Source organism: Fringilla coelebs, assembly GCF_963513975.1.
Source record: "Fringilla coelebs genome assembly, chromosome: Z".
Taxonomy (NCBI): domain Eukaryota; kingdom Metazoa; phylum Chordata; class Aves; order Passeriformes; family Fringillidae; genus Fringilla; species Fringilla coelebs.
Genome location: NC_140031.1, coordinates 64,762,720 through 64,787,141, shown reverse-complemented (window position 1 = coordinate 64,787,141; position 24,422 = coordinate 64,762,720). Strand labels below are relative to the sequence as shown.

Genomic DNA, 24,422 nt, shown 5'->3' with positions numbered 1-24,422 from the left:
GTTTGTACAATGCTCTTGGGCATGTGGTGCAGTTCATGTGGCTCTCCCATTTATCTCCTGGAGTTGGACTTCAATGATATTCTATATTCTGTAGTCCACGCAGGTGAAGAAGACTGGTGGTAGCACTTGGCTGAAGTGCTGCCTGATCTGTGGCCTGGTTTTGATGTACAGAGCTGCTGGAGAAGGTTGTCTGGGATGAGCCATTGCAGAGCAGTCTTTAACCTTTCTGACCCTGAGTCTTTAGTGTCAGAAGTTTATAGGCAATGTGCTTCCAGTAAATTCCTCCAAGCAGCCTGTTCTGTTTTTGGCAGTCAGGCAGGCTTCTTAGATCAGTACACATGCACAGTTAGCTTAGGTTAGAGTTATCTGCTGGCTCAAGACTGACCAGATGTTTGAGTGCATCTGGAAGCCTGTTCTCTTGCTTAGACATGCAAAGGCTACCTCTTCCTGTCTGTGCAGACAGACACTGCTTGTCCATTGCTCCAGTAAGTACTGTGGCACCAGTGCAGTGCTGTGGGTGATGAAGGCTGTGCCTGCTGCTGGTGTAAAGTGAGCTGAAAGGATTCAAGCAGGATCCATGCTGTCCCATCTGCTCTTCTGTCCTGTGGGAACACCACAACACTGTATTGAGGTATCTCAGCTGATGCTGTGAGGTGTATTTTCCAGCAGAACAAATTTAAATCTGATTCTGACTTCCTGATGGCTGTGGGTTTTGAGAGGTTTTAAAAGCTAATTTAAAAAAAGATCCTTTTTTTATCCCTCTGTGTTTACAAGTGGATACCCTGAAACCGCAGGCCAAGTTTTGCCTGCAGAAATTTTTTTTCATTTATTTTCCAAGGTATTGCACGCTCTTCTCTGCTACTCTACTCAAGAAAGAGTACTGGGCTGTGAGGGGTCTTTACTGAGTGTCTGTCTGCCATGAGCAAAACTTTATTTCTGCCTGTTCCAGCAGGCCTGCCTGCCAGCTGTGTTTAGTGTTGCTCATTTTCTTGGTGTCTTGCTGTTGTGTTATAATCCCAGCTGTCAACCAAGCACCACACTCATTAAATCCCCATTCCATGCAAGAGAGGTTGCAAGAGAGCACTGGAAGGATGAATTACTGGGTTCAGATAATGACAACTTAATAGCTAAAGCAAAAGTATGCACACAAGCGAAGCAAAAGAAGGAATTCATGCACCACTTCGCAGGGCAGGCAGGTGTTCAGTCATCCCCAGGAAAGCAGGCTCCATCACGTGTAGCAGGGGCTTGAGAAAACAAACCCCATCATTCTGAATGTTCTCTCTCCTCTTCCCCCACCTCCCTGGCTGTTTGTGCTGAGCGAGATGCCGTGTGGTATGGAATGTTGTTCTGGTCAGCTGGGCTCAGTTGTCCTGGCTGTATCCCCTCCCAAAATCTTGTGCACCCTCAGCATGCGCGCTTGCAGTCATACGACAGGGAGAAAAGGCCTTGGCTCTGTGCAAGCACTGCTCAGCACTAACAAAAACATCTCTATAATATCAGCACTGTTTTCAGCACAAGTTCAAAACTCAGCCCCATACCTGCCATTGTGAAGAAAATGAGCTCCACCCCAAGCAAAACCAGCATAGTCAAATGGGAAGTTCACCCATGATGCTGCACCACCTTCTGACTAAGTGTCACAGCAGTTTCTTTGATGAAAAGTGCCTTGCTGTGCTGAAGTGAGAGGTGAAAGTGATAGAAATCCTGCTGTCCTGCTTTGCTTCAGCAAATAGTGCCAATTTTTGACTTGATGAAAGGCAGAAGTTGGGTGAGTGTTGTGCCTGAATCATGGTGTGCTAGGGCTGTGCTCCTCTGCTGCTTTCGGTAGATACCCAGAAGATGTATCAGGTGATACTATTGTTGAGAAGACACAGTGTTACCTTTCAGGAGGAGAAAGCACAAGAAATATTTGTATGTTTTTATTTCATGAAAATGGAATTTTTACCTCAGGACCTGAGAAAAACAATGGTGAAAGAGGACTTTATGTGAGCAAAGTCACTTTAGGAAAAGTGTATGCTGGCCAGCTGCTGAGCCAGGTGACCTGCTAGCTTGGCACCATGTTTTCCTTAAGCCCTCTGCTGCAGTGGCCTGGCATAAACCTGTGTACTTACTCAGCTGTGTCTCCCTCTCTCCCAGCAAAATGAGCTGAACTCCTTCCTGTGGACAATCAAGAGAGATCCCCCATCTTATTTCTTTGGCACCATCCATGTCCCATACACGCGTGTCTGGGATTTTATCCCAGAGAACTCCAAGAAAGCCTTCCAGCAGAGCCACATCGTGTACTTTGAGCTGGATCTCACTGACCCCTACACCATCTCAGCTCTCACCAGCTGCCAGCTCCTGCCACAGGGGAAGAACCTCCAAGATGTGCTGCCCCGGGACATCTACCGCCGGCTGAAGCGGCACCTGGAGTACGTCAAGCTCATGATGCCGTCCTGGATGACCCCAGACCAGCGGGGAAAAGGGCTGTATGCAGATTACCTCTTCAATGCCATTGCTGGCAACTGGGAGCAGAAGAGGCCGGTCTGGGTGATGCTGATGGTGAACTCCCTGACAGAGGTAGACATCAAGTCACGAGGTGTGCCCGTCCTGGATCTGTTCCTGGCCCAGGAAGCGGAGCGGCTGAGGAAGCAAACGGGAGCTGTGGAGAAAGTAGAAGAGCAGTGCCACCCGCTCAATGGGCTGAACTTCTCCCAGGTGAGGTGGAGTGGTGTGCAGGGTGCCAGGCTAGCTCCTGAGCTGGATATCACAGCAGAAACAGCATGGGCTGGGGTGTGGGGTAAGTGCTTTCTACCCGGAGACTTGTGTCTGCTCCCTACAGCCCATGACTTTGCCTGCATCCTCAGGAGAATTTGCTAGCACGGGATCAGGCCAGAGCTGAATTCATCGAGGCCTGGGCAGGGAAGACCTCTGTTCTCTTCCTTGGGCAGCCTTGGGCATGTTCTACCCTCAGAGGCACCAGATCTTTGGATGTGTGTTCTCTAACTCTGACTGGGCTGCCCTGCAGGAGCTCAGGACAGGCTGGGGCTCAGTCTCCAAACTTGGTTATGTAATATCAAGTTAAAAAGAAAAAAGTGATTACTTGGGGAAAGCAGGGGTGCTGTGAGTAGAGCTGAGAAATAATTGCTGATTGGAAAGCATCACAGTGAATATTTTGATGCCCTCAGAAATAAGGGCCCATCATCTGCAATGTAAAGTGTATTTTTTGTTTGTGGGTTTTTTTTTCCCCTTTCTTCATTACCTGGTGAGGGTCAGCACAGCAAAGACTAGTACAGGCCCTGGTGCAAATGCTTTTGTGTTTACAAACCTGTTGGAATTCAGCACTGTTGTTCATGCAGCAGAATGACCTCTGTGTTGTCCGTGTGTTGGATGAGGTGCTCCTCTCTGAACAAAATACACCAGGCAGTGGTGTCTGTTGTTGTTTTGCCCAGCGGGATCACAGGCATAACGTTGCTCTCTAATGTGGGATACCTTTACTGCAGGGTGGTGCTAGGTGGGCAGTGGAGTGACATTTGCTTAGGAATAATCAAGACTTGCATTTTGCAGTATGCCCTCGTAGCACAAGATAGGAGGACCTTTAGTCATAGGGCTGGGGAGTTTTGACTGATGCCTGACCTTCTCCCCTGCATCCTGAAGCCTGTCCTGTCACTGATGCAGGGTTTGGAAGGGAAAGAGCAGAAGGTGAGTGCAGCACAGCAAGGGCAGGGACAGCAGCCCAGGAGGAATGTCTGAAGTGCTGCTACCCCAGATAGCACAGCAGCCCAGGGTGCATCACTTGAGCAGTCCTTACCTGCAGGCAGGCCTTCTGCACTTCTCTTTTCCATTGTCTGGAGCTGGGCAACCTCATTCACATCTCCAGTCTTTGCTCAACATGGTGCTTTGGATCCTTCTGCTGTTGCTGTTTGCTTGCAGCTAACCTGGGAATAGGCTGGGAAGTCCCTCCTTTTCCAGCTCTTACCTGGCTGAGGACTTATAAGCATTATTGCCCATGTGTTTCTTTTGCTGGAATTGCCCCTATAGTTTATCATGATGGAAGCAGAGGTGTGGGCATTTTTCTCCACTGCCTTGTAAGAAAGTGGTAAGGAGACTGAGATATGTTGACTGGTAGTCATATCCCTGCTAAGCTCATGTAGATGTTTACTCTTAGGCCTTCACAGCTTTCTTCCAAGAGCAGCTGGTTTTGTGCTGTTTAGCAGATGGGATAAATTCCAAGTGATCCAAGAAGGTGCATGGGCAAGGGACACAGAGCTGCACCATCCAGAATTGCCCAGCCTTCTGAGAAGGCCAGAGAGACAAAAACTGCAGGAGAATCTAGCCTCTAGTTGGGAAAGTCATATCCCTTCGTTAACCCATGATGAGTGGAGGTGTGCATTTGCATCACGAAGGCTACAGCTCCTTCCCTCCCTACTCACTTCCCAGGGAAGGAGCGCACTGTCCCTTGTGGGAGCAGGTCTGGAGCAGCTACTGCACTGCAAATTCGTACCTCCACTGCTGCCCACTACTAGATTTCCAATACAGGCAGCTCAAGGAAAAGGAAAACCAGAGGCAGATGATTTTGTTGCTTCTAAGCCAATTTCATGGCTGTTTCAGAAACTGACTTGTGAACTCTCATGGTTGGCAATTGTGTAAGTCTTTGATATCGGAGCTTTCTTGTCAGTTTGTTCAGGCAGTAGAGTTAATTATGTGTTTAACAGATACCAAGCAAAGAGTTTGAAGTATGCTCTTTGGAAAATATTTTCTTTAGTGTGCTTCTGTTTGTAAACCCCCAGTACTGGACCACTTCTGTGCAAACACACAGGCATGACTTAAAAACTTCTGTTGGGGAAAGTGGAACAAAACCCGTAAGGAATAGTCTAACACTGTACAAGAAATATCACAGAATCACAGAATGGTCTGACTTGGAAGGAACCTCAAAGATCACTTAGTTCCATCCCTTCCACCATGGGCAGGGACACCTTTCACTAAGACAAGGTTGCTCAGAGCCCCATCCAACTTGGTCTCAAATACTTCCAGGGATGGGGCATCCACAGCTTCTCTGGGCAGTCTGTGCCAGTGCCTTACCACTCTCACAGTAAAGAATTTCTTCCTAATATCTGATTTAAACCCACTCTGAAGCCATTCCCCCTTGTCCATTGTAAAAAGTCTTTCTTGTGGGCTTCGTTCCCGTACTGGAAGGTGCATTCTCTTTTCCAGGCTTACCAATCTAAATTGTCTCGGCCTTTTCCTACAGGAGAGGTGCTCCTTTCTTCTAATCCATCTTGGTGGCCTGCTCTGGACCTACTCCCATGCATCCACGGTGCTGGGACCCCAGAGCTGGATGCAGGGTTCCAGGTGGGCTCTCAGCAGAGCAGAGCAGAGGGGCAGAATCCCCTCCCTCCCCTGCTGCCCACGCTGCTTTGGATGCAGCCCAGGACACGTTTGGCTCTCTGGGCTGGCAGTGCCCATGGCTGGGTCAGGTCCAGCCTCTCGCCACCAGCAGCACCCCCAAGTTCTTCTCACAGGGCTGCTCTCCACCTGCTCATCCCCAGCCTGTGCTGGTGCTGTGGGTTGTCCTGGCCCTAGCACAGCACCTAGCACGTAGTCTTATTAAACTGCATGAGATTCCTGTGAACCCACTTGTCAAGTTTGTCCAGGTCCCTCTGGTTGTCATCTAGGGAGATGCTTTTTTTCTTGCAGCAGAATCACAGAGAAATTTTTTACTTAACAGAGAAGCAAGTTCAGTGTTTTCAGTTTGTTTCTGCATAGGGTTTGCTTTTTCTTTCACATCCAAAATTATTCTTCGGGCTGGTAAGGCAGACTCCCAAGCCCTTTCCAAACCATACATTGTTACTGGCTATGTCCCTGTTTTGATCCATTCTATTGAGCAAAGCCTCAATAGTGTATGTTATTGCAGGTGAAGGTCTGAAACAGATTATTGTCTCCCTGGGCACAATGCTCAGTAACTGCAAAGTACAGACAAACCCAAATTAGCAACTTCCTTCTCATTGTGAAGAGAAAACAGTAAAAATGAAAAAAAAAACAAAAACAAAAACCACATACAACAGCCAACAGTGCCTGTCAAGGGGCTCTTTTTCTTTGGGCTTTTGTACCAAAGACTTTTGGTTTGTGACTCCCTTATTTTACCTGCCAAATCTCTCTGTTCGTGCTCAGCTCAGGCTGCCTGCCCACAATGCCAAATCATAAAAGTATCATTTTTGTTCAGTACACAGTGATGTGTACACAATCTGTGAAATACTTTACTGCCTTCTCAATCCCTCTCTCTTGTTCCAAGTTCTGTGCAACTTCAGGAGTATGGAAAGGTTAGTTTGTCTCCACGCCAGGGCCATGGTGTTTATTTTTCCTCTTTCATGCTGTTTCCATCCTAGTTTGTCTACAGACTTGTTCTCCCACTCCACCTTCTTTGCTGGGTAGTGCCTCTCTTGTTACAATACCCTGCATAGGTCTCATTCCTAGCTGTGTCTGGGCTTTGTAGCTATGATCTGCCACTGTTGACTTCCAGCATGGAGTCAGTCCCTCCCAACTCTTCCTGTACAGTTACACGTGCTTACATGTTTGCTGTATTGTGGGTATCAGTGCTCCAGCCCAAAACAGCTTTGCTGTTGGCTTCAGTAGTGTCATGAACATCAGCTTAGTACTGGCTCAGAAGACGAGCAAGTGTCAGCCCTTGTACTGTGCTGGGCACCTGCTTTGTACACTAAGGTAGTCTCCAGGCTGTATTCCTCACAAACTGGTCTCTGGTTGAACACAAGGAGGTTAAACTTATGTCTACTCTTTGTGTGGACCCATGGTTTAGAGTGTAAACACTGTCCAGCCATCACTACTTCTTAGCCATGACCCTGGCCAGTTTGGCTTTCTCAATACTGGGACACTTGGTAGAAGATTCTTTTACCTGTTCTTGATTTAAGAATTGTTTCCTCCCATGACTTTCCTGTGGTTATACCTTGTCACAGCATTCTTCCTACCTGGGCATCTGATTACATTGCTGCATATTCAGGTGGCATCTTCAGAGCTGCTTGGGATGCAGTTAGAAGCCAGGACCCACTAAAGGATGACTGCTCATGAAATCCTGGCTCCTTTTGCCCCTGTTCTGGCTGAGGGGTGACAATTAATCCTTGACATTGCCTGTCTGCGGGGATGCCAGCTATCATCAGCGATGAAAGAGGCAGGAACGATGAGGGTTGATTAGAAGCTCATTTATTAGAGCATCAGATATAATCACATTTAGGAAGGTCAACTCAGGAGACAAGATAATGCAGAAGACATGGTAATATATACCCTTGACTATAGTTCTTCTGTGTCCTATCCAACTAATCAACAATTTTCCTACCTTCTATAGAAACATAGCTTACCAATCAAATAACAATGTTACCTTATATGAAACTCTGACATAGTATTTATTAACACAACAATCCCACAATCCTCTATGTGAAACCCCTTAACAAGCTACTTAAATAACACGCTTTACCTTAGCTTATTCAACTGTATATTTAATCAACCTATAATATTATGTCATACCTAAACTGGCAGGCTCTTTAGCTCAACAGCAGCATTCATCTTGATGGTACCCACACAACTCCCCATACTATGTCGAGATATTCTCTCTCTTCAGCACTTTTCATCCCATGGTTTTAGGTTGATACCTTCTGCATAGTCAGCCTAAGCAAATTCCCTGTCAGTCCCTGCCGGTCCAACTATCACATCTCCCCCTTTCTGTTGGGCAATAAAAATTCCTTACAATGATTTTTGCAAAATCTTCTGTAAACAACTCACTAAACACGGTAATAACATCAACACAACAACTAACAATCATGTCTTAACCAGAGATAACAACCAACCTGACAAGCCACAACCTTTAAACAGTCTGTTTAACCAGTTTTTAACATTTTCCACTTGTAGTTGCTTGACTCCTTAGTCAATAGTTGGATGCTCCAGGGTATCAACTCGCTATGGCCAGACAGATTCATGCAGCATAAACCTTCAAAGTCTTGGCATCCATGCCCTTATGCCAGCAGCAGAAAGTCACCTTTAATAGCAGAAAGCAACCCTGTTGTATAGAGTGGCATGCCTAGCACTACTGGCATCTGTTAACAGACCACTTAGTGCAGGGGATGTACCATTGGTTTGCTTACTCAACCCACACCCCAAACTATCCAGTTGTTTCAGTGCTTTTGCTGCATTAACCCAAGATGCCAATATGGATGCTGCAGGTTTTTTTTCTTTGTTCCAATAAACAACCTCATTTTTACATTCTGATTCAAATTGATGGATGAATCGTTTTTCTTGAGTTTCTCCATTGCAAATAAGTGTGATGTTGGGTGTTAGTAGAGTAAGTCTACTACAGGCTACATGGTCCACCTTTAATGTGCGATGGAAGGGCGGGCCAGGCCCTATCCCCACAAATAAAAAACATTCCTGGTGGCACCTGCAGGGGTCTGCTATTGGACCATGAAAGTATGGGTGATGTGTTATTGCACCAAAGGTTTTCATTTTTATAGACAGGATCGTAAGGGGAAGCATCTCACAGGGCTGACTGATCTTTTGTTAAACTCCAGCTTGAATAACTAAGCTTTTCACGATAGTCTATTCTAACCAAACCAAGGAGCTCTAGCTCCTGGGGTTCCAGGCTGCTGGTAGCTCTGAGATAAACTGTTGAATCTCTGGGCTGCCAGCCTCCAGTGGTGGTGGGTATAGGTGGCTGGGGCATTTTTGTCATCGCACAGGGCCACCCTGTGCTCCCCTTGAAGTTTCCTGGCAGTGGCTTGCTGTCGTCAACATATTTTGAGTGGCATTGGCTAGGGTGATGACGACTTGTCGTACATCTGGAGCATATATTAAGAGCTTTAGATATAAACCGGTCTCTTTTAATGTTCCCTTGCTTGCCACATCCATAGCATGGGCCAGGACCTTGCTGTTGCAGCCCTTTTGGAATGGCTCGCATTGCTGTTAAAGCTTCAGCAAACCCTTGGCCTACAGCTTGCACATGTAGGGCTACAGAGTTCTCTGATGTCCCAAGGCAATTCAACCATTTGCATTGTTCAGGCTCTGGGTTAAACATAAGCTGTGAGGGTTGCTTCAAATAGTGTCCCTGAACTTGGGGTATTGCTTTCCATGGCCTTGGGTTGATCCCAGTTATGGCTGGCTCACTGGTCAGGCTAGGCCATGGGACCTCCACAGGCTCCAACCCTGGCACTGAGTGCTTGAAAGTCCTGTCATTTCCATCTTCCAGCCAGTTTCTCAAATAGCTCATTGCAGATAGAAAAGGAAGCAAATTTCTCTGCATTGACCATTTTGTATAATTAGGGCATTATTTGTTTACGTTTCTACTCAAAAAACAGCCTTTGCAAGCAACAAAGTGCTGAGAGATTCTTGCTTTTTCCAGCACTTCCAGGTTCTGGATTACTAACATGACCATGAGAGCTGCAGACTGCTGCTTAGCAAATACAGTCCTTGTGACATAACAGCAACATCATTTTTGCTGCTTAATCTGTGTACCCGCTTAGGTGAAAGGGCCACCCTTGATAACCCCTTGTATATTGTTATTAAGTAGGAAAAGCCTGTATTTATGTGGAAAGTAAGAAGCAAAGACACCATTGCTTTGCTAACAAGTGGTACATGATTTGTTGGTTGGTTTGGATTTTTTCCCATTCTCAGGGAGTTAGAAGTGATGCCTTGAAGTTAGGCACAAAAGACACAATATGAAATTGGTGAGATTTATGCTATTCTTCTCATTTCAAATAAAGGGGGTGGGGGGAGGGTCTTGCTGTACTTGATTGGCCAGTTATAATAGTTGTCTTTAATTTCTGGAATGATAAGGCCAGATTTGGCAGTGTTTTCATTCACAAAACCTTGGTTTGGGCTCATCTTTGGCAAGAACAGTAATGGAGAATCTCAAAGAAAGAAAAAGCAAGGAAGGGCACACAGTAGAAAATATGCAAAGAATGTATTAGAATCTGTTGTTTAGGTCCAGATTTGGAGTAGAGCAAGGCAAAGAGCAGTTGCTTGATGAAGGAGCAGACAGAGGAGCAGAGCATATTATTGCTAAACAAGTTGGATGGGACACTGCTTGTAGTAACCTGGTTGCATCTGCTGCCCCACAGGTGTAACTTCAAGACTTAATTGTTAGAATTGGCCTTCTTTCCTCAGGTGATGGGAACATCAGGGTTTTGTGCAAGTGAACTGGAGCTGGAACAACTGAATTGATCCTATGTGCATCATTAGCTGCTGGAGTCTGTGACCTAGATTTGTTTTTGTTTTCAGTTTGTGTGTAAACAAACCTGCAGACTCCATGTCTAGACATCAGCGATGGGGAATGGGCTTTGACTATCTATTGAAATAATTACAGTTTAATTAAGAGCTTTTTAACTCTCTGGGGATTTTAGGGCTCTTTTCCCAGTGAAAGTGGTATTCAGTGTGATATGCCACCTCTGCATTCAGAAGGGTGGGGGAGAAGGAGGGGTATTTCAAACAGCCTGGACTCTGTGGTAGGGCTTAGAAATACCAAACTGTGAACTTTGCTCCTTCCACTTGCCCCCCATATGCCTATCAGCTAGCTGGATTTTCCCATTAAAAATGCCCTTAGCTCAGCATATTACACAGAAGGAACAGAAGATGTCAGGTGGCAAATGTGCCTTCTTCTGTCCTTGCTTCTCCCAAGGAGGTTCCTTGTGAGTGTCTGGCTGACAGTTTTACAGTGTGAGCATGCCAGTGCACTTTCCTTTTCATTCAGTGAGCAAGGGCAGGGCAATGAAATGTGTGCACTGCTCTGAGGGCTCTCGTGGCTGGGTTATCCTGCTAACTTCTGGGAAGTGCACTACACTGGGTCATCCTGCTGCCCTCTGACAAGTAGTGCTAAATCGGTGGGCTGGTTGGCAGGTGCACTGTGTGCCACTTGAGATCCTCCAGCTCTGGGTGAGGGCACTGTTCCTGCAGAGGAGCATAGCCCTGTCACCAGGCTGAGGGGTGCCAGGTGTTGGTGGACATTCCAGGTAGCACACAGAACCTTTGAGCTGGAACAGCCCAGCCAAAAGTAAGGAGCATGGATGGGCAGAGATATGGCCTTGGCTTAGTCGGCTGTTCAGCTGTGTGAAGCTTTGTTCTGCATGTCCTCAAGTTCTGGTAGAATTACAGTGATGGATCATGGCAGTCTGATGCTGTGGCTCTGTCAGATGCCTGATCCCAAGAGCTCACTAATTGCAGCTGGAGAACCCAAAGCATGGGACTACAGCTGCCAGCTCTTCCCTTTGACAAAAGGGCTGCAACACCTTAAAGGCACGTGCCTGTGGAATTTGTGGAAAACAGCTTCCTTTTACACCCAAGAGCTGGACTGCACTCCTGTCACCCTGTACTTCTGTCCAGTACTGGTGAGATGGTACTTCTGGTACACTGGACACACTCCAGCACCTCAATATCCTAAATACCAAATATGAAGGTTGGTATTTGGTATTAAGGATATTGAGGTGCTGGAGTGTATCCAGTGCAGGGCAGCAAGGCTTGTGAAGGGTCTAGGAAACTTGCCTAATGAGGAGTTGCTGAGGTAGCTGGGTTTGTTTAGTCATGAGGAGGCCCAAGGGAGACCTGGCCCAGACTGGATTACATGATCCACGGGGATCCATGTCGGCTCCTGCATCCCAGCTGACATGACTCACAGCAGTGATTCTGAAGACTCATTTTTAGTTTTCATCAACAAATTCTGATGAAAAATAAAGCCCAGCTTTAGTTTTCATCTGTTTGATTTTGTGAGGGTTTGCATTCCACTGAAGAGCCTCTGTTGTACTTGTGTGAGCATTCCAGTTTGTCCTTTAATGTCCTATTTGTTGAGCCTGTCCCAGAAGGGCACATTTTCTATGTGTTAACTGTTGACTCAGCTCTTCCCAGGCCTAGCAGTATCTGTCTTACGACATGGCAATTGTGTGTGTGCTTGGTGCAGTGGCGTTGTCACTGTCCTCATCTTTCTTTGTTTATGCATCTGTGTTTGGCTGTGGTTCTTTCAGGCACAGCGGTTTTCTGAGCGCTCATGCTTGGGGCTGTCAAAGTCCTTTTTACTCCCACTACTTCCCAGGCAGGAAAAAGTGTTACTGTTGCTGCTGGTCCAGTCCCTGTCTGCTCCTGGGTCAAGGTGAACTTGCAAGCCAGCTTACACGTTCTTTCTCACCTGTAGTTTTAGGTCTTCTAAAGTACTGTTCCTGTTCCCCTGTCTCCCTATGTGAGGGGTTTTGTATTCTCTAAATTGAATTCTCTAAATTCCTACTGCCATACAGTCTCTTGGGAAAACTACTCATTGATGCTGTTGTCTTGCTGCAGAAAACTTGCAAAACACTATCAAGATTTTTTGAAAGGGTATGGTTTCCATTATACTTATTAACTTAAAGTGTTCATATCCTATAAGTATTTGCAATAATCTTCATGAAGGATTTTATTAGATAATTTGAAAGATTGATTGCAAGTAGGATGAGTCTGAAAATAAGACAAGTTTTAAGATAACTGTTTCTTTTTGTGACCTAAGGCAAAAAGGAAAAAGTAGGAACAATTCTTCATTTTTTTGTTGATAATAGAGAAAAGATTGGGTTCCTCAGTAAAATTCTTATAATTCAGCAAATTTAGCAGCTGTATGCACATCCACACCACACATCATCCATTTCCAGCATGCCTGGATGAAAGATGGTCAGCCTCTGAGGTGTGTGAACAGTTTCAAAGGGATTAGACAGATGGATGAAGGATAGTCACACCAGGGAAACTCACACATGTCCCAAGTGCCATCTCTGGCTCAAGACATCTCTCAGCTCCTGAAAGCCTGAATTTAGGGAAGTGTGAGTGGAGGAGTTGTTCTGGAGGTTGAGGGCTTCTGCTTCACTGGGCAGATGTGGACGGTTTGTTCCCAAAATGTAACTGAGATGGACTTGGTATTCCATTGATATGGAATGGGACAGCTGAAGTAAGTTTGCCAGTGTCCGTGCTGGAGCATTCAGATGCCCACATGTTCTCCCTTTTCACAAAACTTATCTTTCTTGAGCATGCAGAGGTCCCATGTGAACAGTTGAGTATGTGGGGAGCAGTTGACTCCGAATTCTGAAACCAGAGAAAGGTTTTGGAAGGTTTATCCATGGATCTTGAGAACAGTCCTGTCAATTAAGATTAAATGTGTAACAGTGTTTAGTCTGCAATTAACTATGATGTCAATCCTGTTCTATTGCTGTTTGAGGGAAGGTTTAGGCAAATGGCCTTGTGCATTTCTCAATCCCTTTGTTCTTAACAAGATTAGCAGGATTGCTAGCTGCAGCTAGAACTCAGATTAATCTTTGACAAAAATAGATACACTCACTTGACCTCCACAAAGTCAGGTGTGGTAAGTGGAACAAGACTGTTCTAGCAAATAAAATTTTAATATTTTAATGGCAGATTTTATGTGCTTTTATGTGACCTGTTTTGCTTTTTGAGTGCGTTCATTAGCAACACATAGTGTTATAGACTGATTTGCATCTTATGCACTCAAACCCTTCATTTCTAAACGGATCATCAGTGTATCCCACTGCCTCCATATTCCCCAGACAGCACCATATGTGAAAAATATTTATGCATATTTAGGCCCATCAGGCTGTCAAACCTCAAATTAACTGGGTTTGCAACTATGCATTGAATCTGGCTGAATTCCCTCCAAAGAAATCAGTTATTCCAGCTTCTTCCAGTTCTTCATTTCTACTTGATGGAGAGAGCAAGCATTATCCTATTCTCTCCAAGATAAAAGCTGAGACTCTGGCTGCCTTTGCTGAGTATGTCTGGTGGGCAGGCATGGTCACGCTAGCCACTTCTAATAGCTGTAGGGAGAGACCCCGCTGAGACATGGTTTGTGGGGAGAATATCGGTTTGTGGGGAGAATATCATGCCTTGTTTTCGGTCATGGGAGCACCCCCTGTGGAGTTAGCCCCTCTGCCTTCCAGCTGGCTGGGAAGTCACACAGGATGAGCCATCCTGCTGCCACGAAGGACATGAGTTTCATGGTGTGAAACATGGCTGAGTGGGAAGCCCACACAAGCCTTTTTTCACTTCTGCTAGAGAGAAGTCAGCACAGGATGGGATCATACAGTTCCTTTGCTCTTCCATCATCTTTTCTTCCGTCGTCTTTTGGTGCTTTGAAGAGCTTCCTCCAAGCTCAGGGGAAGGGTTTGTGTTTCTCATGGGAACAGGCTGTATAAATAACACCAGGTGCTCTACCTGGCAGGAGAGCTGCAGCCCTGCTCTGGTGTGCTGCTGGAGGTATCCCAGCACAAAGTCCTGTGAGGACTCTAGTACTGGCGCTGCAGTTTGCCTGATTCAGGAGCCTAGGCCAAATTTACAGCTGTCTCAGGTAAGAGCTTTACCTTTTTTCTGGATACTGGATTAACTTCTTAAAGATTCTAACCACTGAGAAAATTTCATCTAGACATTGTCCTAAACATCTTCCTGCCTCTCCAACTGCAAATCTTTGAGTCCTGGCTCCAGCATACACCTAAAGAACCAGGGTAAAAATCAGATATTGATTTAGCCAGCCAGAGGGGAGCTGGCTAAATCACTCAGATGCTCAAAATCCACTGCTTTCTTCCCAGATTTTTACCTCTCTGCCTTCTGAAAGGTGGGTAAGTTTTGTCAGAATCCATTGGTAAAGAAAGCTAAAGCAGCTTAGCTTTCCATGGTTACACAGGATCAACACAAAGCTAACTCTCCTAAAGCTAACAAAGCTATATCTTTCACTAGACATCTCACTCAGGGCTGTGGCAACTCTGTGATTGCTAGCCAAGACCAGAGCTGTCTCAGCAGGAAAGACATGCACTTGACCCCTGCTAGGCAGAGAGATTTGCTGCTGTTCTGAGCTCAGTTTTCAAGCTCCTGCCTTATTCTGGCCAAAACAGCCCATTCTTCTGGGAATGTGCAGCAGTTTGATCACCTGATGGCAGAACCACAATTTCCAGATTACAGAATATTCATAGTTGGAAGCATTATCAAGTCCAGCTTTTAAGTGAATGGTCCATGCAGGGTTGGACCACAACCTTGGTGTTATTAGCACCATGCTCTAACCAAAGGAGCTAACAGTAGGGCCACCTGTGATACCCAATGCCTTTAATCTTGGAAGAACTCTCCCAACTTCCATGTATGCCTGAGGAAATTCCTGCCTCTGGAGTTTCAGGGTATTCCCCAAAGTGCAAACATACCAAACTCCTCAGCAGCTCTTTGAGAGAGGAACTAAACTCCTGTCACTGTTGATATATTTGGCAAAATGGTCTCTGGAAGTTTTTAAGGCTGAAATGTCAATCTGCAGGTACTCAAGTACTTGCAGATATCCTGAGATGAGATGTACCATACTCTCCTTGAGACCAGAGTGACTAATACTGACAGGTAATTTACCTTTCAGTCTTGTGTGGGCCACTACATTTTCACAGCAGTTTCACAGCAGCCTATATATATGGCTTGACTCTGTAAAATGCAGGCATGTCAGGAGTGGCTGGAAGCTTCTAACAGAGGCATTTCTGATGAAATAAATCATGCTGTGCAGCCTAAGTCAGAGCTCCTGTACTGTCTCTGCTGCTCAGCCAGTGTACAGTAACTTGTTATGCTAGGGTAATTTGATCACAAGTTTCATGCCTGTGTGAATTTATAAGGCCTGTTTATAAAGATAAATGGGCTATTGTCACAGCTGGAGTCCCATGGGATAAGCTGCATTTTTGTAATGCTCAAAAACAAAGTAGCTACAGACATGTTTTCTAGGAAGGATGAAATGGAGAAGGAAGAGAAGGTAACACCGCATATATTTTTATTTGCTTTGAAGCTGTTGGTAATCAAAAGAAGAAGACATGGAGAGCTCAGATCAGCAGTAATGCAGGGGAATGGAAGTACTTGTTACCAGTGTTTCACAGTTCCTGGGTGAGCATCTCCTTGAAACTCTACCAGAGAAGAACAAGAGAAAAATTATACCACCATTTAGGTACTTCAGCACTCAGAGAAAGCTATTTACCTAAGACACATATGTAAATAACACTGTCTAGGAAGTATTGTTGCTGTCTTGGAGTAATGCAATTTCAGACCTCATCCCGGCTAATAAAAAATTAATTAATCACTGAACTGAAAAGGCTGCTTCCTCAGGTACAAATAATAATGACTGAACTTTATGTGAAAAGAGAATATATAGTTCCAACCAATAATATGTACAATTGGTGCTCTAAGGGGGGTCATTTTTTTGAAACAGGAAAGAATTATAGGCCAAATAAAGTAGAAGGAAGAACTTAAGCATAAAAATAGGAATGATAATTGGGAGTTGTTCAAGAATCCTAATTAGGTCCCCAATAAACCACAGTTCTGCATTTGCAAAGACAAAATTTTTGGTTTTAAAGAAAGCTGGTTTAGTTAACAAAGGAGATTAAAACATTAAAAAACCTCAAAATACAATTAATAGAAAAATAGAGCAAGCAATATAAACAAGTAATCTGCAAGCAAAGGCGGACAATTGATGGGGAAGCTGAAGGGTACCAGTGAAGAGCTTTTGAGCAGCAGATTTGAACAATAAATTCTTTAAATGTACCAGGGATTCCCAAAATCCTAGCAGTGCTCTAGGCTCCATACTAACCAGGAGTGAAAAAGCATACTAAAAAAGCAGTGGCAGAAATAATCACTATTTATTTTGTGATGTTTGGAAAAGAGAAGACTGTGTTTGTAGCTTGGTCATAAGGGAATGTTTTCTGCTCTGCTGACAAATTGCTTCCAGTAATTGGCGAAAATGTTAAATGTCATTGTTTTTAAATGTTCAAAACAATGGTTAACTTACAGTCCATAATTTTTAGAGACTAAGCCAAGGAGCTCTTTGAATCATTAATTGCACTTGAAAAAATTCAGGGGAGTGGAAAAAAAACTACTGTAAGAGCATTATTCTGGGACAATGAGGGAATAGCCTGCCAGACTACCCAAAGTTCAGTTTGGTCGAAACACAGAAAGTATGATAAGCTCTGCAGCTGGTGAAGAATTGAGGGGAGACAGTATGGTACTAGCCAATTTTCCCTGAATGGGAAACTGGCTTAGTCAGACAACTTCTTCATATGAGTATGATTTTTGGGAATAATTGGTGACGTAATTACACAAAGCTTTGGAAGCTTTTGACCTTGTTCCTGGTGATTGATATAGGAGTACACACCAGACAAAATCAAAGTGGCTTATTGTAAATAACCCAGAATATTTGTGCGTTCTTATGAAACAGCTGCAGATGGGGAGTCATCCTCCACCAGGGAGTAGGGAAGCTAAAAAAATCATGCAAAGAAGTACTAAAGGTGTCTGTTCCTGGTCCTGCATTACCCAGTGGCTTTGCCAATGATACAGATACTGTGTAAGTATTGGGACAGGCATGGAGATGCTGTGATTGGAGGGGATGTAAACAACAGGTCAGCTGTTCTGTCTGAGGCTGTACATCTACAGCACGTCAAAATAGCAAGACTGGAGGCCTTCTCTGGAATATCCTGGTGGTGCAGCAGGCTTGGAAGATATCTGTTAACATGACTGCCAAGCTCAGCAGTTCAGCTGAGTGGCAACTTGCAGTCCTCATGAGTGATAGAAGAGGGGGAGAGATGATGTGAGGATTCTAGTGCAGGAATGCTGCCTGTTCCTGGTGTCAGCACTTCAGAGGGCATTGAAGAGCTGGATAGTGGCCAGGAAAGAGCTACACAATTATTCTGGGACCTGAAGACCATGCTTTTGTAACAGGAAAGTTAAAAAAACCCAAAAAACTGAACTTGATCTGACAAGTTGTGTCCAGAGAAACAGACAAATCATTCCTTAAGTTTGCTTGGGTATTTGAGGCAGCAGGATAATATAACAAATGCTGTATGTCAAGTGGCATAGATGTTGAGGAAACACGTTATCAGAATCAATATAATTGGTCTCTAGAGAAGGCAATTAGCCAGTTTAACAAATTTCCTGAGGACCTAGTGGAGCTGCCATTATTTAGACTTCAAGTTGCCACTAGATAGCTCTCTGAAGCAGAAACTCTTTCTAGGTAGCTGCTGATTTGTGCAGGGTATCAAAGTACATTTTGATCTGTCTGGCCAGTGACTGTCTTTTTGCTAATGTGAAACCAGACTTTTTTCTTACAATGAGGCATAGGACAATAAGGTTTTTTAGAGCAAAAGTTCTGTGACTTCAGCAGGTTGGCAGCTGTAGGTCAAAGCTGTGTGTTCTTTGCTACACAACCTCTGCAAATGGAGTGAGCTTTTAGAAACATTTAAATGAAAGTTGATAAGAGGGGGTCTTGAGGTAGTGGAGGCCCTTGCTACCTTGTTTGAAATGCCCTCAGGCATCGGCTCTGTGTGAGTCTGTGTGTGTGTGTGTGTGTGTGTGTGTGTGTGGGTGTGTGTGTATGAGACAGGAACCAAAAAGACTGGTAGGTCTGCATGCAGTGCTGCAGTGATTGCAGAGAAAGATCCCTAAGGAGCAGGTACCACCTCTTCTGGACTCTGGTCTACCTGCTTAGCAAGGAATGAAGTGGGACCTTAAAGCCAGAATGCTGCCTGGGAGCCACATTCCTGCTCAGGTTAGTGAGGAATGACCCCCTGGAGTTCAGCAGCGCCTTCATCTCACTAAGGCCCTGCCTTAACCTTAATGGTTTACCTCTGCTCCAGGACCCTGTAAAGTTTCTGTCTGGCATAGGGCAGGGGATGGCCCCAGCGTGTGGTAGGTACAGGGATGCACAGCAGGCAGACAGAGTGCCCTGTGAGCGTCTGGTCTGACAATAGTCCCCTCATACCCACAAAAGCCCTTGCCATACCTGGTGGTCTTAAGTGAGGGGCTGGGATTTTGGTAAGTGATAACAGCCCCAGTTTGTCATTGATATGTGGCACTGAGCACAGGAACCACCAGACAGATGAAGAATTGTTTTAAAAGCATCTATGTTTCCAAGTCCCCTTAATTAAAGGCTGTCCTGGAATACTAGACACTTTCCTGTATGCTGCTGTTAAGATGCCTGAGTCAGTCCCCAGAGCAGTGCTTTGTGAAGGTTACTGGGACAGCAGCAGTGTCAGGGACCCTGCATCAAGGTGGGAAATTGTGGCAGCAGTGGTGATGGTAGGTACCTGAATTCATTCTCTCTTCTTGTTCATACTCTCAGTATTTCCTCCCCAGCTGAGGTTCATACTGTCTGAGGAAGCTGCAGCACATATATGCAGTGGCACTGTAAGGAATTCTCTGGGAGTAATCTACTTTCTTTTGGCCAAAATTTGATTATTATTTTAGGCTTGTCCAGTTTGATAATAAAAGTTAAAATTTCCAGCTTACCAAATAAATAGTTGGAGTTCATTGCCACGATTGCCAATCACTTCCAAAATGTCATTATGTTGTCACTGGTAGAGACAGCCTTGTAGTTAGGTAGGGGTATCTCTCCTGTCCTCCTCATGCTCAGTGAGGGTTGGAAACCTGGCCAAAGACACTGCCTTCCTCAGGTGATTTTCTAACAAGTAGCGTTTCAAGGCTATGATGGTGTTTTGAAGACCTGTCTTGAGTGTATCTGCTCCCTGTTGTGGTGGATTAGGGACTATGGATTGCCTCTGTTGTTGGAGCATAATGTTTTTGTAACCTCCAGAGATCATGGGGAGGTTGCAGGGGGAGATTTCGGGGGATGTCTGTGGCACTGCTTTCACGTTCGATTGACCATGTATGATTGTGCATGTGCAGATAAACAGACATCTAAAATTTAGAGGAATTATGTCCCTAGCTCAGGAACCTAAATGAATTAGAGTCTGGTTTAGTTGATAAGGTGATGTTAGGTCATAGATTGGACTTGATGATCTCAAAAGTCTTTTCCAACCTAGTTAATTCTGTGATTTTGCGTAACTATGAGACAGGAGAAACGCGTGTTTCCACATACCATTTTCTTTAGGAGATGTATGTTCATCCATAATTGTTGCTTCTATGTATCCTCCTACCATGGATACCTCTCTGGAAGGAGCTACCCTGTGGGCTCTTTGCTGAACCCTGAGCAGGTGGCTGTGGTTTGTCAGGGAGTGCAGGACTGGACGCAGGCATAAAGCAAGTTCTCAGGCAATGCAGTGAAGTGATGGAGTGACTCAGTAGTATCTGCCTAGTTTACACAGCTGTGGTCCCATCTGCTGTATGCTTTTCTGGTCTTGCTCTTAATATAGATGCTGGGGATCTCTTGAGAGCCTGTTGGTTCAAGCAGGTCTGTAGAATTGCTGCATGGTGCTAGAGCTCACCAAGTCAGGGCATTTGCCATGCAATGTAGAGACAGAGTGGTCAAGAGCTTTGGACACTGTGTTAATAAAAACACTTGTGTTCAGTTCTACTTTCCCTTGAGCTGGGTTTTTTCCTTCTCTCCCTGTCTTAACAGCAATGTGTTTTAGGGCAGATGTCCTGCTGATTGCAGAAGTTAAATGAAATGTTACTTGGTGCTCGCATGGTTGTATTCACAGCAACAGCAAATCCCAAGGTATGTGTGTCTAGCTGGAGAGGCAAAAGTAGAGGGATTTGAGTTACTCCCATTTTCTGCTTAAGATGGTTATTCTTCCTTTTGTCCTACATTCAGGGCCTAGTTTTATAGAAACTAAGAAGTCAGGTCTGGTTTGCCTGGTACTACGGTGCTCCATATAATCCTGCCGCTGTCACTTTTCTCCACTGCCTCTGAACTCCACAAGCATTAGAAATTTGGTCCTGTTCCTCTTCAGGATGAGCAGAATTCTTTTTTCTCTCCCCCTGCCAAATTCTGGGCTCATGCTCTTTTCTGGAATAAGCACAAAGGGACAGATCTAGAACTGAATTTTAACTGCATTCCTGCCTGGCTCCTTTTTACAGTTTAAAATCAACACTTGGCCAGAAGTTTGTTGGTTTGGTTTGGTTTGTTCCTTTCATGTATTTTTCCTGGAATACACACTGTTATTCACAATAGGATAGGTCTGATGCAAGCCAGTGGAGTGCCTGAGCTCTAACTGTAATCAAGCAAGCACTTTTACTTCATGTTTAAAGACAAAGGCAACCATTAAGCAAACTTTCCTGACTCTTGGGTGACAGGCATCAGCCCTGCAAAAGCGTTGCTGTTTGAACTCCCTGTTGTTGTGGCAGCCACCCTCCTGGAAGATGGTGTCTGCTGAAGGATTCTTCCTTCAGCATTGCAGGCAGTATGTGTGATGTCCTGGCAGATGCCTTGCAGGACTCAGGGCAGCAGCCTCCCCACTGTGCTCCTGGCCTCAGTGTGCGTGCACCAGGTAGTGCCAGGAGGTGACCGAGAAGGAAGCCCAGATTCCTGCCAGTCGGACTGCCAAGACTTTGCTACGCACTGCTTGAAAGTACCCTCCAGGCAGGACTGCATTCCTGGCTGGATTTGTACATCTGCATGCTCTGCAGGTTGCACAGCCAGAGGTGCAGGGAGGGGTGGGATGAGGCTTAGGTTTCCACTCAGACAGCCGCTTGTGAAGTAAAAAGGAATGCTCTTCCCTCCAGCTGGGAAGGGGAGGCCAGAGCATGGGCGGATGATGTGGGTTCACCAGGGCATGTGCTGTATGTAGATAGTGCCATTCCACTGAAGGTTAAAGAGCTTCCCAGGGTCTGGTGGTGAGAGCTGTGCAGACATTTGTCATCTTCTGCCTGGCAGAGGGAACAAAAACGTGTCTTGTTTCAAGGCTGGCAACGAGGCATTTGCTCTAGTGCTGCTGCATTTTCTCAGTTATTTTCTCCCTAGCTGAGGTACCTGGTTTTATATGCTCACCTGCCTTTCTCAAGGACTTTCAGTGATCCAGAGGTTCTTAATGTTGCCATGCTGTCCCAGAGCACAATGCAGTGCTTCTGTTCAGAATCGTTTTCTTTCCCCTCTCTGTCCCCTCTTTTTTTTCCCAGTCACCCATGCTGTGCAGGGGTACAGTACTGCTGAATTAGGAGGAACATTTGCTTTGAAGCTGAGATCTCATACCAAATTGACTATGATCTTCTGCAGTCCCAGGATCTCTGCTTGCAAATGCCTGCCTCTGCAGCGTCAGGGCTCAAGTGTTTGCCTTGGCACTGCTGGTTTTCTTGAACTCCTCTTTGCTCTTTGTTCACTATAACACTGCTGGAAACTAGTCAGTTTATCATCCAGGGTCTAGCTGTATGTCATAGAATGGAAACCTGGGGATTCACCAGTGTATGAGTATTCACATTAGGTGTTGTATTGCATGAAGTTTCCAAGCCTTCTGTAGATAGCTTGCTGGGGTTCTAATAACATTTGCCCTGGCCAAGATGCTTTCTTCCATCCCCTTCAGTCCCTATAGGCGAGTGGTTGCAGATTAGTTAGCTGATAGCAGGAATTTTATCCTGGCCACAGACTGTTCCAGCAGGGGATTTAATTGATGGGCTTTCATAGCTAAGAGTTAATACAGTTGGGAAAGCACTTTTCTGAAAGCTGTACTGAATTTAGTTTTAATGAAGGCAGAAACTATACTTGCCTCAGAGTGATTTGAGTAGGAGCAGTCATCCCTTATCTCTGCTATGCCCTCTAATATGAGTGGATGAGTGGCAGGAGAAAATTAAGGTACTATCTTGTTGCTAAGAGTGGCAGGAATGAAAATCTGGTGAAGTGTCTAGGTCTCAGAGAGTGATGACTGAAGCCAATCCATTTCTCAGCTTCAGCTCCTACCAGGAAGATGATCTTATCGTCAGTCACATGCCATCTTATTTAGTAGTGGCAGCTCTGTCCCAGCATGAGTCAAACAGCAAAGGCATTGCTAGTTTAGGCTTCAAAACTGCCCAGCATGAGCAGCTGTGGGAAAATGGGTTGTGAAATGGTTGGTACAGGAGTGGAGAGGGCTGAAGTCAAATTTCTCAAGGACAGAGACTGTAAGTCTGAGAGATACTGCAGTCATTCAGTAAGTGACAGTGCATGATAAGTGGCACAAGGGAACAGCTCCTAGTGTTGGCATCACTGCTTTCCCCACTGCTTCTCCAAGCTATGTCAGTGGCAGGCACTTATTGTGTCCTGTAGGCATCTGGCTGCTCTTAAGTGTTTACATTTCATGCATATCTGCTCCTACTCTTTTTATCTGATGTCCAAGCAACGTGTAGCCTTGCAGAATTTGGCTCTAAGGTTTTTCAAGGTGGTTATTCTCATACCAAGCTCTCCCCCTGAGATATAGAGGTGAGTCACTTGTGCATTGCTTCATGTGGCAAATGGAGTGGCAGCTACATAAAGCAATGCTTAACTGCAGAATTAAAGACACAGGGTACAGCTCATGAGAGAGATGCTTGATGGTCTCTATCACTTTTCATATATCACTTCAGGTTTTAGATGTCCAGGTCATTTGAGGTCCCCTGTGGAACGTCTCACAACTTGTCCTGGTGAAACAGTGAGGACTCCATGTGGCTTTGCCAGCCATGAATCCCTGTGCTGTTCTGTGGCTAGGCAAGGGCTTTGTAGACTCACAAGAAAGGCTTGTGTTGGGAAGAAGCAGACAGGTTGGGGTGTGGAAAAACAGGTATGGAGCCCATTGGATTGTAGCCCATTATGGTTTCTCTTTGATTACAATCTTATAATAATGCTGTACTCCAAGTTGTCTGCAGAAATGTACCAAAGATTGCGTAGCACTACATCAGTAATTATTAGTGGTGTCACCTATGATAGCAGAGAACCCTCTTCCTGTGTAGTTGACAAAAGTATTTCTAACCTTTTAATCTTTTGATTTGTGCTGGCATTACTAGTAAATCTGCCCAGGCATTACTAGTAAGCCTGCTACATCGTAGACTCTGCTGAATTTAATATGCAGTTCTGTGCTCCATCTAATCAGACATGCAAGGACTCCAGTTATACTTTGTAGATCAGTTATCCTCTCCTGAGCTAGCAGTTTACAACTGAAAATTGCACAACAAGACATCTTTTATTCACTTATATTCTTTCCAGTGAGCAGTGAAACATGAAATTCCTGGGCTGAATGTAGCAGTTCCTACCATTGCAGAGCAGCCTGACTCATTAATGTCAATTTTGCATTCACTGCTTATCTGTAAAAACTAGGAATTATGACTCTAGCTTGTCATTCCAAAATGTAGGGATTGGATTAATCAGAAAACATGGAAGACATATACTTCAATGGCTTACAAACCAGAGAAGGGTCCAGTGATGACTGGACACAGCGCAGCATAGTGGAAAATACTTGCAGAAAATTGCATTTAGAAGCAAAGAAATTAGAAAGGATGAGAGGAGGATCCAGATATACTCTTAGCAGTGGTATACTGTAGAAAAAGATCATTGTATCTTCTACAGGAGAGTGAGACACATTAACAGACTTATTTATCTGTTGTCTCCACTGATCTTTCAAAGTGGAAGTAGATAACTTCCCTAGAAATGGGAAGGGAGCACAGGAAAAGGAACTAGTTTGGGACTGCATCTACAAGAGAAGTTTCCATTCAACCATCTACCTTGTAATGTGATTTTTGTGTCTGCTGAT

At 45.0% G+C, this 24,422-nt stretch overlaps 1 protein-coding gene across 1 annotated transcript in view; it reads left to right on the top strand.

The window, feature by feature from the left end:
- Positions 1-24,422, top strand: part of TRABD2A (TraB domain containing 2A) — a gene marked incomplete at its 3' end in the record, with an annotated part of 80,500 nt that overhangs the window by 6,373 nt on the left and 49,705 nt on the right. The window contains exon 2 of the mRNA XM_084224782.1: positions 2,134-2,694. Within this exon, the coding sequence (XP_084080908.1) occupies positions 2,134-2,694 (561 nt within the window). The remainder of the gene's footprint in view (positions 1-2,133; positions 2,695-24,422) is intronic.